This window comes from Rattus norvegicus, chromosome 12, assembly GCF_036323735.1.
Source record: "Rattus norvegicus strain BN/NHsdMcwi chromosome 12, GRCr8, whole genome shotgun sequence".
Classification (NCBI taxonomy): domain Eukaryota; kingdom Metazoa; phylum Chordata; class Mammalia; order Rodentia; family Muridae; genus Rattus; species Rattus norvegicus.
In genome coordinates, this window is record NC_086030.1 from 26,557,294 (window position 1) to 26,570,595 (window position 13,302).

Consider the following 13,302-nt stretch of genomic DNA (forward strand, 5'->3'; position numbering starts at 1 on the left):
ACAGCCTGCATTTGATCTCACAGTTCTGGTGACACTCGCTCACTTGGGACTTGTGCCTCAGCACCCAAGCCTTCTCCTTATCATCTTCATGCATGGTTTTGGGTTTGGGTCTCCTGCCAACATTCATCCAGTCCCAGCAACTCTGATGGGCTGTGCCCCCAGCGATGCACCTGCCATTCTCCAGCCGGGCCATCTCCAGCGTAATCACCTGCTTTTGTCCTTCCTAGTGGTGGGTAGGGGAGACCCCTTGGGGAGTCAAGAGACTCTCCCATCTGTTAATGGTGTTTCCAGCTCATGGATCATCAGGACCCCCAACCCCTGCCTCAGTCTTGTCTTCTGGGTGTTGTACAGGGACAGCATAGCCAGCTGAACTCCTTGGCAACATATATTTGTGGTTTCCTCAGAGAGATCATCAGTACCTCATCCCAGAGTCTGTAGATCTGGAGTGTGTGAAGTACTGCATCGTGTACGACAGCAACACCAGTTCCCTGGAGCTGAGCATACGGCCGCGGTATGAGGAGGAAGAGGAGGAAGAGGAGGAAGAAAAAGAGGGCAAGGAGGACGACTCTGGTAATTTTTGTCTTTTTGGTGTTGTTGTTTGAGAAAGAGTTTCTCAAGCTGGGTTGTGATGATGGACACCTTTAATCCCAGCACTCAGGAGGCAAAGGTAGGTGGATCTCTGAGTTTGAGGCCAGCCTGGTCTACAGAGCAAGAGTTCCAGGACAGCACAGAGAAACCGAGAAAGAAAGAGTGTGTAGCCCCGGCTTTCTGGAAGGCCTCCCTCTGGTTCCTGAGTGCACTCTGCCAACTGAGCCACACCCCAGCCTTCCCAGGGAGGTACTTAGAACTACAGGAGTAATAGTGGACAGTACCGTATTCCTCACTTTTGTGTGGCTGTAACCACATTACCTGAGGAAAGCAACGGAGGAAAGAAAGATTTCTCTGTTTTACTTCTGTGTGTGTGTGTCTGTGTGCCCAGGCCTGTGGAGAGAGGGTCAGTCTCAGGCGTCAGTTCTCAAGTGCCTTGCTCTTTAGGACTGTCTCTGCTGGCCTGGAGACTGTCAAGAAGGCTAGGCTGGCTGGCCAGTGAGTCCCAGGAAGCCACCTGTCCCTACCTTTCTGGTGCTAGCATTGCAAAAGTGTGCCACTGTACCTGGCTCTTCCACAGGCTCTAGGGGTGGAGCTCAGGCCCTCAACTTACTAACTAAGCCATCTCTGCAACATGTGCACATCTACACATGCAAAAACATGCACACACACCTGCATATGACATACACACACCTGCATATCTCTCTCTCTCTCTCTCTCTCTCTCTCTCTCTCTCACACACACACACACACACACACACACACACACACACACACGAAAGACAGGAGGAAAAGGTGAAATCGCTCACACGCCTAGCAGTGAGCCCTCTATGGCTGCACACAACAAATGGTCTGAAACCCAGTGGCCCTAAATGACAAACTGTTTATTATCACATCTTTGGGTTCAGAATTCAGGGCCACTCCTCCAGGAGACCCAGTGTTTCCCTAGAGGTTATAACCCCAGTGTCAGCTGGGGTCAGGTGTGGTGGGTGGTGAGTGCAGTCCCCGCACTGGGAGTCGAAGCACGAGGAGGATTACCCTGTCTTGAGGACAGCAGAGTGAGACCGTTTCATTTCATTTCAAATGAAAACAAACAAACAAAAGACTGGGCGGACTGTAGCTTAGTCGGAGAGTGCTCGCCTAGCATGCAGGAAGCCCCGTCCACTCCAGCACATAAACGGGGTGCGATGGGACACACTTGGATGTGGAGGCAGAAGGAGCAGACACTCCAAGCTGCTGCCAGCTACACACAGCAAGTTCAAGGTAGGTTGGGGTCCCAGAGACCCTGTCTCAAAGTAAATAGTCAAATAAATAAACAGACAGCTAGCACACCATTAGTCTCAACACTCAGGAGCAGAGGCAGGTGTGTGTCTGTGAGTGAGAGGCCAGCCTGTTCTACGGAACAGGTTCCAGGACAGTCAGGGCTACATAGTGAAACTTTATCTCAGGCAGCAAATACATAAAATTTGTCCAGGGTGTAGCTCAGTGGTGGAACACTTGCCTCCCATGCACCCATGCTCAAGGCCTAAGGTCCAATCCTCGCTGCTATGCATGTGTGTGGGGTGCAGCAGGGTGCCTCAGCAGGCAAGCGCACTTGCCACCAGGTTTAACAACCTGAGTGTGATCCCCAGGACCCAGTGGAAGGAGAGAATTTACTCCTAAGAGTAGTCCTCCGATATCCACATGTGTATGTCATGTACACATACACATGCATACACACACATAAATGAATAAAGTAGTACAAATCAGAAGATTCCCTAAAAACATGTAGTCAGTTACAGGACATTTAAAGTTTTTTTTTTTTGGTTCTTTTTTTTTTTTGGAGCTGGGGACCGAACCCAGGGCCTTGCGCTTGCTAGGCAAGCACTCTACCACTGAGCTAAATCCCCAACCCCTTAATTAAAGTTTTGAAGCTGGTTTATTCTCTTTTTCAGCCCATAGTTTTGGGGTGATGGCCCATGCTGACAGGTGAGGGTGGCCACTGACACTCTGTGCCACTAGGTGGCGCTGAGGCCCCACCTTTAACAACACCTGCGGTCTAGACTTCTAAGTGGTCTTTCTTTGGCTTGGAAATATCTTTTCCTTTGTGCTACAGTTTATATTTGCTAGTTTTAAATCAGAGCCTCTTGTAGCCCAGCTAGCCTCAAACTCACTATATAGCTGAGGATGACCTCGAACTTCTGGTCCTCTTTCTCCTCCTTTTGAGTGCCAGTTTTACAGGCATAGGCCATGACACCATGTCACATGCAGTGCTGGGGATGACCCAGTGCCTTGGGGATGCTAGGCCAGCTCTCTACCAACTGAGCTATATCCTTAACCTTTTTTGTTTGTCCATATGTTTGTTTATGTTGGACTGGAGAGATGGCTCAGCAGTTAAGAGCTCTGGTCTTCATCGGACCTGACTTGGAGTCCCAGCATTTGTGTAGGGTGCCTCACAATATCTGTAACTACAGCTGCAGGACATCTGACCCATCCGGTGTGAGGGGCCGTGCACTCCCAAGCCCAGATACACAATTAAAACTCTTTGAAAATTATGCTGTATGTATGTATGTATGTATGTATGTATGTATGGATGGATGGTATGGCATTGTATGTATGGTATGACGCATGCCATAATACATGTGGATTCCGCCATTTAAGTCCTAGGAATCAAACTCAGGTGATCAGACTTGGCAGCAAGTGTCTTTTTACTTTTTGAGCCATCTCTCTGGCTTTTTTGAGACAGGGTCTCATGTAGCCCAGGCTGGCCTCAACATCACTGTTGCTTGTACTTCTGAGCCCCTTGCCTCTACCTGCCCAGTGCTGGAAGGAACTGCAGGTGTGTACCATCTGCCCGGTGCTGGAACTGCAGGTGTGTACCACCTGCCCAGTGCTGGAATTGCAGGTGTGCACCATCTACTCAGCCTGTTCACAGTTTCAGGACTACAAACTGGACCCTGGAGCCCGAAGAACGGGCTGCTTAGGTGATTCAGCAATAAAGATGCTGGCTGCCAAGCCTGACAACCTGAGTTTCATCCCTGGGACCGGCATGGAGGGAAAGAACCATCACAAGTTGTCCTCTGACTTCCATATACATGCTCTGGCAGATGCATGTCCCCCCACACATGTAAGTAAGTATGATTAAAAACACTTTTACTCTATAAGGGGTGGCATTGTGCTATTGAGTTTCACACTCAGAAAGCAAACACAGCCAAATGTAACATTTCCACTGTAGGTAACTTTCCTCAATTAAAGTGATGATTTGGGGGAGAGGGGCTGGTGGCATCACCTTTAATCCCAGCATTCAAGAAACAGTATTAGGCAGATCTCTGTGAGTTCAAGGACAGCCTGATCTACATAGGGAGTAGTATGTAGGCCAGCCAGGGCTATGTAGTGAGACTCTTGTCTCCAAAAAACAACAACAAAAAACAAAACAAAGCAAACAGATGCCTTTGTGAAACCGGGAGTGCTAAAATGTTATCTTTCAGTCAGGTGTGGTAGTGCACATCTGCAGTCCACCATTGGTAAGGCTGAGGACAAGGGATCCCAAATCTGTCATCCTCCTGCCTCAGTCTCGTGCATGTTGGGATTGCAAGTATGCACCAATATGCCCAGCTACTGTTTCTCACAAACAGCCTTTTCTGAAACAGTAAGTGTGATAGCTCCTGAAACTGGCAAGTTGATCAGACTCTGGGAGTCCCCAGCTGTCTCTAATGTTGACCTTATAGTTGTGCACTGTAAGTCTCTAGCAGTGGAGAGGCAGACATCTAGGCTAAAGGTAACAGCATTGATGTGGCCTGGGACTGCCATTCCAACTCCCCTGTGGCTTCTGACCCAGTTGTCTCTTGCTCAAGAGAAACATGGCTGGTGCCCTGTAACCTACGGTCTGGATCTGGGACTTCTGAGCCAGGCCCCATGGGGAGGGGGATGAATTCTACCCGATGCCCACAAGTTTTCTTCCATCATGGTTTATAGACACAGGTTTATCCCCTGGACAGCTCCCTGACACTTATGTTCTCAGAAGTCCCTTCTGGAAGTGTCCTTGTCTTCAGGAACAAAAGTTCAGTTTGTTTAATAAAACTAATTAATTTTTCTTCCCTAGTTGATTTTATTGTGTGTATGTGTGGGTGCACATGAGTGCGTATACACATGGAAACCTTAGGTGTTGATCCTCAGATGCTGTTCTCCTTCTAAACGTTTTAAAATTTTATATCTATCTATCTATCTATCTATCTATCTATCTATCTATCTATCTAGATATAATTTATTGAGGGCAGATGTGTTACAGAGCTTGTTTAGAAGTCCTGAGATCAGGGCCTGACCATCTGACTTGGTGACAGGCACCTTTCCGCACTGAACTGTCTTCCTGGCCCTACCTTACTTTTTGAGACCCTCTCCTTATGTATAAGTCACCAGTTCAGCTGGGCTAGCCTGCCGTGGAGCCCCAGGGATCTGCATATCTTCATTGATGAGACGGTTGATGAGATTACAGCATACACCACAGAACCCAGTGTTCTTGTGTGGGTTCTGGAGACAGAACTCAGGTCCTCAGACTTTCCTGACTCTGCTGTCTGAGCCATCTCCCCAGCCCCAGAAGTCAATTTGGGGGACAGAGCCCATGCCCTTCTCCTGATGGCAGGCTCTGGTCTGCCAACCAATGTTCCTGGGTCAGGGTGTCTTCGTGGAGGCAGCGTTATGCAGATTTTCTGTAGAAGTGGCATGAGGTCTGTATTAGTTATTTTCATGCTGCTGTGACAGAAGACCTAACAGTTTATAAGAACAGAGTGATTTTGTCTCACAGTTTCAGAAGGTTTGGTCTGCAGTCACTGTTCCTCCATTTCCTCTTTATTCTGTCCCAACCCCAGGCCATGAAACGGTGCCCCACATTGAGGGTAGATCTTCCCTCCTCAGTTAATTCTCCCCAGAAACACCCTCATTTGTACTCAGAGATATATCCCCCAGTGTCCTGGGTGATTTTAGGTTTAGACAAATGGGTAATGAATATTATTCATATTATAGCATAATTCTAAAGGGTTTGAGGTTTAAATTTATAGCAAACCATAAAAAGAGTCCCAGTGAGGGACCCACATGATGGAGGAAGAGAATGGACTCCTGCAACATGACTGTTTCCACATGTGCGCACACACACACACATACACACACACATCACGTGGGCACACATATACATGCACACACACACACATCATGTGGGCACACACACACATCATGTGGGCACACACACACACACACATGTGGGCACACATATACATGCACACACACACACACACCATTAAAAATGAAATCTTACAAAATTAAACTAACCCAAAGCCAGGCATTATTGGCACACATTTAATCTTAATCTGAGCACTTGGAAGGCAGACATAGGCAGATCTTTGATATCAAGGCCAGCCTGGTCTATAGAGCAAGTTCCAGGACAGCCAGAGCTACAGAGAGAAACTGTCTCAAAAAAACAAAAAACAAAAAACAAAACAAAACAAAACAAAACCAACCAGCCAGCCAAAACAAAACAAAACAAAACCTAACTCAAGCGAAGTGCAACTGTAAGAAGAGAGTGTAAAGAAAGCAGTGGGGACTGTCAGAGGTGTTGAGAAACGTCCTCCAGAAGGAAAACATCACACAAAAACGCGTGTTCACTCAGTACAGAGGTCTTAAAAAGCCTGTGACTGGGTCAAACTGAACATGGTACATCCACAGAATGGAATGATTCAGCCATATAAGGTTTCATGTGGGGCTGATCAGCAGCTGAGCACCTTTGCTCTTGCAGAGAACCCAAGTTCAGCTCCCAGAACCTTTGTCAGGTGGCTCACAACCATCTGTGTCTCTGGCTCTGGTGATCTTACTGAGCTGGGAGCCCTGGACTGGCTCCTATGGGCACCTGTACCCTGTGCACAAACTCGCACACACACATAATTACCAATAATAACAGTTTGACCCTGGAGAGATGGCTCAGTGATTAAGAGCACTGGTTGCTCTTCCAGAGGACCTGGGCTTGATCCCCAGGGCACAAGTAGTCCGTAGCTCCAGTTACCTCCTCCTGGCCTCCACAGCCACTACACACATGTGGTGCCAGACACACATGCAGGCAAAACAACCATAAATATTTCTAAAACTTTGAAACAAAGTTCCACTTGTGACATTCCTCTCTATCCTTGACTCAGATTTTTTTCTGATTTTATTTTATGTGGCCCTTAACGTTGGTTTCTGAGTAATTGTTTTCAGTGGAGGTGGCCATCCATTCTCACACCAGACAAATGGTAAATAACACTTTGCACCTCTTTGGTTTCTGCCTGTAGAACTCTTACCTGGACCTGCTGTGGAATTTGGACAAATCCTCATCCACTTTACCCGCCAACCTGTCTATATCCTCAGAGGGGGCTATGAATGCTTCTCTGGCTTGTACCACTTCTTCCGGACCCAGAAGGTCATCTGGATGCCCCAGGTGAGGCAGGAGCTACACATAGGCTACTAGGAAGTGAGGCTGGAGACTGACAGGTAAATGGAGACGGAGGAAGAGAAGATGGGAATAGAGGGCATGGGAAATCAGATTGGAGAAACAAGCCTAGGGCGACTGGTGGGGTGTAGTCCATAATGACAGACTGGGCTAACACATTGTGCTGGCTGGTTTTGTGTGTCAACTTGACACAAGCTGGAGTTATCACAAAGAAAGGAGCCTCCTCTGAGGAAATGCCTCCATGAGACCCAGCTGTAAAGCATTTTCTCAACTAGTGATCAAGGGGGTGGGGCAGCCCATGGTGGGTGGTGCCATCCCTGGGCTGGCGGTCTTGGGTTCTAAAAGAAAGCAAGTTTAGCAAGCCGGGGGAAGCAAGCCAGTAAGTAACATCCCTCCATGGCCTCTGCATCAGCTCCTGCCTCCAAGTTCCTGCCCTGTGTGAGTTCCTGTCCTGACTTCCTTTGGGGATGAACAGCAATGTGGAGGTGTAAGCTGAATAAACCCTTTCCTCCCCAGCTTGCTTCTTGGTCCTGATGTTTGTGCAGGAATACAAACTCTGACTAAGACCAACTGATACTGGGAGTGGAGTATTCCTGTGACAGCCTGACCATGTTTTGGGGAGGACTGTGAAAGGACTTTGGAACTTTGGGCTGGAAGAGCCATTGGGGTGTTAAGAGCTCTGTGGGATGTTCTGTAGGAGCTTGGAAGATAATGTTGAGAACAGTGCAAATGATGGCTTGTGAAATGTTGGAGGGAAGATTAAAGACTTACTGGGGATGCTGCTATTTTGATTGTGAAGAGTCTGTGGTTTTGGCCAAGCATCGGAATGGAGCCTAGAGTGGGGTGTGGTTTCTGTGAAGGCCGTGTGCTAAGTCAGTGTACAGTTTGACTTTGAAATGTTCTCCCATAGGCGTGTGCTTTGAGCACTTGTTCTCCAGCCAGAGGCCCTCCTCGGATGGCTGCAGAGCCTTCGGGAGGCAGGGGCCTGTCTGCTGGAAGAAGGTCCTGGGGGTGGGCCTTAAACATTACACTCAGCTCTGGTCCTGGCCACTAACCCTGCTTCCTGCTCTGTGGCACCTTTCCTCACTGCCACGGAAGGACCACACCACCAGGCCTTCCTACCATGGAGGATTAAAGTCTCCCTAAAACTGAGAGCCAAAGTAAACCTTTTCGTTTTCAGTATTTTGTACCAAAGATGTTGCTAGATTTCTTTTTTCTGATAATAATGATTTATTTTGTGTTGCAAGTGCATGTATGCCTCTGTGTGTGTGTGTCTGTGTGTGTTCAGACACATATACACACACAGACACACACAGACACACACACACACCATGGTACATATATGTATGTCAGATTCTCTTCTTTCACCATGTGGGGCCTAGGGATTGAATTCAAGTTGCTTGGCAGCAAGCAGTAACCTCAGCTGGACAGGTCTGGGTCACAGATTGTCAATTCTGACCCTTGTGTGTATGGTCAGGTGCAAACAGGTACCATGAGGGAAGGGGATGTCATGGTGGAGACCCGTTTATGTACTGATACCTCTGCCTTCTTGTGAAGTATTCATTGCCAGTGTCTCCGTCACTGTCTTAGATTGCTCTTCTGAGCTTACCTGTTGAACCTCACGTTCCAGTTACCTTTGGTGGGTGTATTCCCAGGCAGCCTTCTTTCTTCCCTGTCCAGGAACTGGATGCCTTCCTGCCATACCCAATTGAGATAGTTCCTGGCAAAGTCTTCCTGGGCAAACTCAGTCAGGCCTGTAATGCTAAGATGCACAAGGACTTGAAAATTAAAGCACATGTCAATATCTCCTTGGAGACAACACCCTAGTAAGTAAAGGTGGTACTATTGGTGTGTGTGTGTGTGTGTGTGTGTGTGTGTGTGTGTGTGTGTGTGCAGATGTCTGAGCAGATGGAGGCCATGTGTTAATGTTGACCACCTTCCCCTGTCATTCTTCACTTTACTTTGTAAGAATAGGTCTCTTACTGTACCTGGTGTCATGGACTGGATACTCTGGCTGGCCAGCAAGTTTGGAGATTTGTCTCTGTGGCCCCAGCCCTAAGTTTCCAGATGTGTGCCCCCATTAACCCAGCTTTTTTTTTTTTTTTTTTTTTGGTGTGGATGCTAGAGATTGTGGCACAGGTCCTTATGCTGTACAGTAGACGTTTTGTTGCCTGGACAGTCCCTGTGCTCATGCTTTTGTTTTTGGTTAAGAGTCACTTGTTTATGTGTTTCTTTCTGCCACAGTCTGTTGTGACTGTTTTTGCCACAGTAGTACTAAAGATTAAGTACAGGTCTCTCCCACACTGGCCAATGCTCACCTGGTGAGTATGCCCCATTCCTTCCTGCAGTGGAGGGATCTAGCAGAGTGCTTAGACCACACCACCAGCCCCTCACCGGCAAATTCTGAAGTCAGACATTCTCTGTGTGCACGTGCATGTGTGTAGCTATCTGTGCAGACCAGATGACTGTCTCCAGTGTCATTCTGTGGGAGCTATCCACAGCTTTTAAAAGACAGGACCTCTCACTGGCCTAGAACTCACCAAATAGGCCAGGCTGGTTGGTCAGTGAGGCCAGGGATGGACTTGCCCAGTGCTGGAATTCCAATTGCAGACCACCAAGCCTGGCTTTTTTGTAGGGGCTGGGAATCAAAGTCAGATCCTGATGCTTGCCTGGTAAACACTTTATCAATGGAGCCATCCCCAGCCTCCAGGTACTATTTCTACTAGATCCTGTCATCCTGATGTCAGCCCCCAATCATTCCCATCTGGTGTTGTGGAAATTACACGCTACACTACAGTGGGGCTGGCTGATCCCCCATGTGTCATGTGACTTTTCCTGGGGAGATGTGGAGAAACATCTACTCACCCTGGATAGAACACTGGTGACAGACTAAAAGTAAGGACACCACCAAAGTCCAACATAGAGAACCAGTGAGTTTACTGCAGTTACTTAACAGGTTCGCATGTAGGGAGGTGACTTACAGGAACATGGATGACTCACAAGCAGCTGAATCAGGATTCATGATAGGTGGGACCCTGGAGCTACCTGCATGACTCACATTCAGCTCCTCAGGCCAGAGTCTCCTCTCACCTGTAGTTGTTACTGCCTGCATAGCTTGGGGAGGGGCCTTGTGAATCTTTTAAGTTTCAGGAAATTCCTGGAGCTTACATGTTGCTTATTCCTGAGCTTTGTAAGTTTCCTTTACTTCCTGAATGTTAAGAAGCCTCCCTCCTGGAAAGTATGCTCTAGTAAGGCAGAAACAGATACTCACCTGTGCTGCATTCCTTCAGTTTTGTAGGCAATGTGGACAAGCTCCTGCATATCAAGATTGAGGATACTCCAGACTCCATACTTTTTCCCTCTTTCCGCCACATCAGTCATTTTATAGGTAAGGAGAATTTCCAGATCAGGGAACCTTCTCTGTGTGTTGACAAGTCTCTGTCTCTCTGCTTGAGACCGCCAGGACTTAGAAAGAATATAAACTCTTAACACATTCAGCTTCTCAGAAGCCCTCAGTCATACGTACATTAGCAGCTTAAGAGTGCCTCCGCCCTCCGCCATAACAGAACCACTCTGTACCTGATTGTCCTTCAGCTAGATGGCCAATCCTTGGGAGCTAGTCATACAGCGAAGACACTGGTCATGGTGCCATGTTTAGGGTACCTGCTCCTCTGTGGGGTCTGGGGCCTCAGAAATGTTTCTCTTTCTACTTCTGTGCTCAGTGCTAGTTAGAGAGTGGAGTAAAGTAAGGAAGGGTCCCCCTTCCCCCATCCAGCTCTGATTCCCATCATGCTTCATGTGTCTACTTGGCTCTGCTCTGGTCTCCAACTTGGCATAGCAATGCCCATCAGCTGCTTTGTGCAACAAAGGCAGATCGATCTTTCTGCCATTCCCAAGGTTAGATTAGAGTTGACTAGAAGAAGCAAGATTCCTGGGCAGAGCTAAGCTGAGTCAGGTCAGGGGTCTTGACTGCCAACATGGTACCAATATGGCCCCAGTGGCTAGGAGTGGGACACTAGCTTCCACCATCCCTCATTTGCCCAGCAATTCACCACTTCCACTTTTTAATTTTTTTTTTCTACTTGAGGTCTACAACCAGGGTGGAACACAAGCTAGGTAAGTGTTGTACCTCTAAGCCATGCCGCAGCCGCTCACTGGGGGATCCTAGGGAGGTGCTCTACCACTGAGCCACGCCCCCAGCCCCTCACTGGGGCATTCTAGGCAGGGGCTCTACCACTGAGCCACGCCCCCAGCCCCTCACTGGGGCATTCTAGGCAGGGGCTCTACCACTGAGCCACGCCCCCAGCCCCTCACTGGGGGATTCTAGACAGGGGCTCTACCACTGAGCCACGCCCCCAGCCCCTCACTGGGGGATTCTAGGCAGGGGCTCTACCACTGAGCCACGCCCCCAGCCCCTCACTGGGGGATTCTAGGCAGGGGCTCTACCACTGAGCCACGCCCCCAGCCCCTCACTGGGGGATTCTAGGCAGGGGCTCTACCACTGAGCCACGCCCCCAGCCCCTCACTGGGGGATTCTAGGCAGGGGCTCTACCACTGAGCCACGCCCCCAGCCCCTCACTGGGGGATTCTAGGCAGGGGCTCTACCACTGAGCCACACCCCCCAGCCCCTCACTGGGGGATTCTAGGCAGGGGCTCTACCACTGAGCCACGCCCCCAGCCCCTCACTGGGGATTCTAGGCAGGGTCTCTACCACTGAGCCACGCCCCAGCCCCTCACTGGGGGATTCTAGGCAGGGGCTCTACCACTGAGCCACGCCCCCAGCCCCTCACTGGGGATTCTAGGCAGAGGCTCTACCACTGAGCCACGCCCCCAGCCTGTCACTGGGGGATTCTAGGCAGAGGCTCTACCACTGAGCCACGCCCCCAGCCCCTCACTAGGGGATTCTAGGCAGGGGCTCTACCACTGAGCCACGCCCCCAGCCCCTCACTGGGGGATTCTAGGCAGAGGCTCTACCACTGAGCCACGCCCCCAGCCTGTCACTGGGGGATTCTAGGACGTACAGTCCTCTTTTTCTTTTTACTTTTTTTTTTTTTTTTTTTTTTTTTTTTGGAGCTGGGGACCGAACCCAGGGCCTTGCGCTTCCTAGGTAAGCGCTCTACCACTGAGCTAAATCCCCAGCCCCTCTTTTTACTTTTGACAGTGTCTCCCTGGGTTGCTTAGACTGACCTTGAACTTTCAGCCTTTTTTCCTCTTAGCCTCCGAATACCTAGGATTCCAGCCTGTGCTACTAGGCCTACAAGGACGGTCTCCTGATGGCCACTGAGTAGTGGCCCACAAGGTAGTGCCATGCACAGCCCTTCTCTCTCTCTCTCTTCCTTTTGCAGAACTTCACCTCAAGCTCCGATCTGTGATTCTGGTCTTTTCTACACGGGGCATCAGCCGCAGTGTTGCTGCTGTGGTGGCCTTCCTCATGCATTATAATGAGGAGACCCTGAAGGTATGTGTGTGTCACGGAGCTGGGGCTGGCGGTTCACTGGGACATTGGTTATCTGGCTTGCAAAAGGCTCTGGGTCCAAGCTGGGCAGGGTGGTCTGTTTATACTTTTAATCTCAGCACTCAAGAGGCAGGGGCAGGTAGAGCTCTGTGAATTTGAGTACAGCCTGCTCTACAGAGTTCCACGGGCTACACAGAGAAATCCCATCTGTATAAAAAAAGTATTCTTCCCTGGGCAAGAACTGAATCACGGGGCTGGAGAGATGGTTCAGTGGTTAGAGCACTGACTGCTCTTCCAGAGTCCTGAGTTCAATTCCCAGCAACCACACGGTGGCTCAAAAACATCTGTAATGGGGATCTTTGCCCTCTTCTGGTGTGTCTGAAGACAATGACAGTGCACTTACATAAAACAAACAAATCTTTAAAAGAAAAATTAACAAAACAAAGAACCGAAACACAAGCACCCTGCAGTCTGAGCTGGATCTGGGCATACTTTAGACTATAGTCCTGCCATAGGGTCTTACCTTTAGGGTAAATGGAAAAGAGTCAGGGAGGAGAAGTCCGGAGTTTAGATGTTACCCAATCCACAGTGCTCAAGAGTAAGGTCCCTCTGCTTAGACCAGGAGCTTCAGAGCAGCTTCCCAGCCAGGCCAGTCTCTGGGTGCAGTTCTCCTGTACGGCCATTGTCTTAGGTGTTTATTTTTCTAACAAACAACTACAGAGATTTATTATACTTCCACTTCTAAAGCTAAAGCGATTTGTTTTACTTTTTAATTCTCTCTTGTCTCTGTTTGTCTGCCTGCGCGCGCG

The 13,302-nt window shown here is 49.0% G+C and overlaps 1 protein-coding gene across 11 annotated transcripts in view; it reads left to right on the forward strand.

Annotated features, from left to right (window-relative positions):
- The window catches only part of Styxl1 (serine/threonine/tyrosine interacting-like 1), a 32,307-nt gene that overhangs the window by 13,235 nt on the left and 5,770 nt on the right, over window positions 1-13,302 (forward strand). For 7 of the 11 annotated variants that reach the window (XM_063271486.1, XM_063271485.1, XM_006249181.5 and 4 more), the window contains 5 exons: window positions 405-570; window positions 6,881-7,026; window positions 8,719-8,864; window positions 10,329-10,426; window positions 12,384-12,496. In XM_063271486.1, coding sequence (XP_063127556.1) covers window positions 405-570; window positions 6,881-7,026; window positions 8,719-8,864; window positions 10,329-10,426; window positions 12,384-12,496 — 669 coding nt within the window. The other 4 variants (XM_063271489.1, XM_063271490.1, XM_063271491.1 and 1 more) reach the window with 2 other exon arrangements.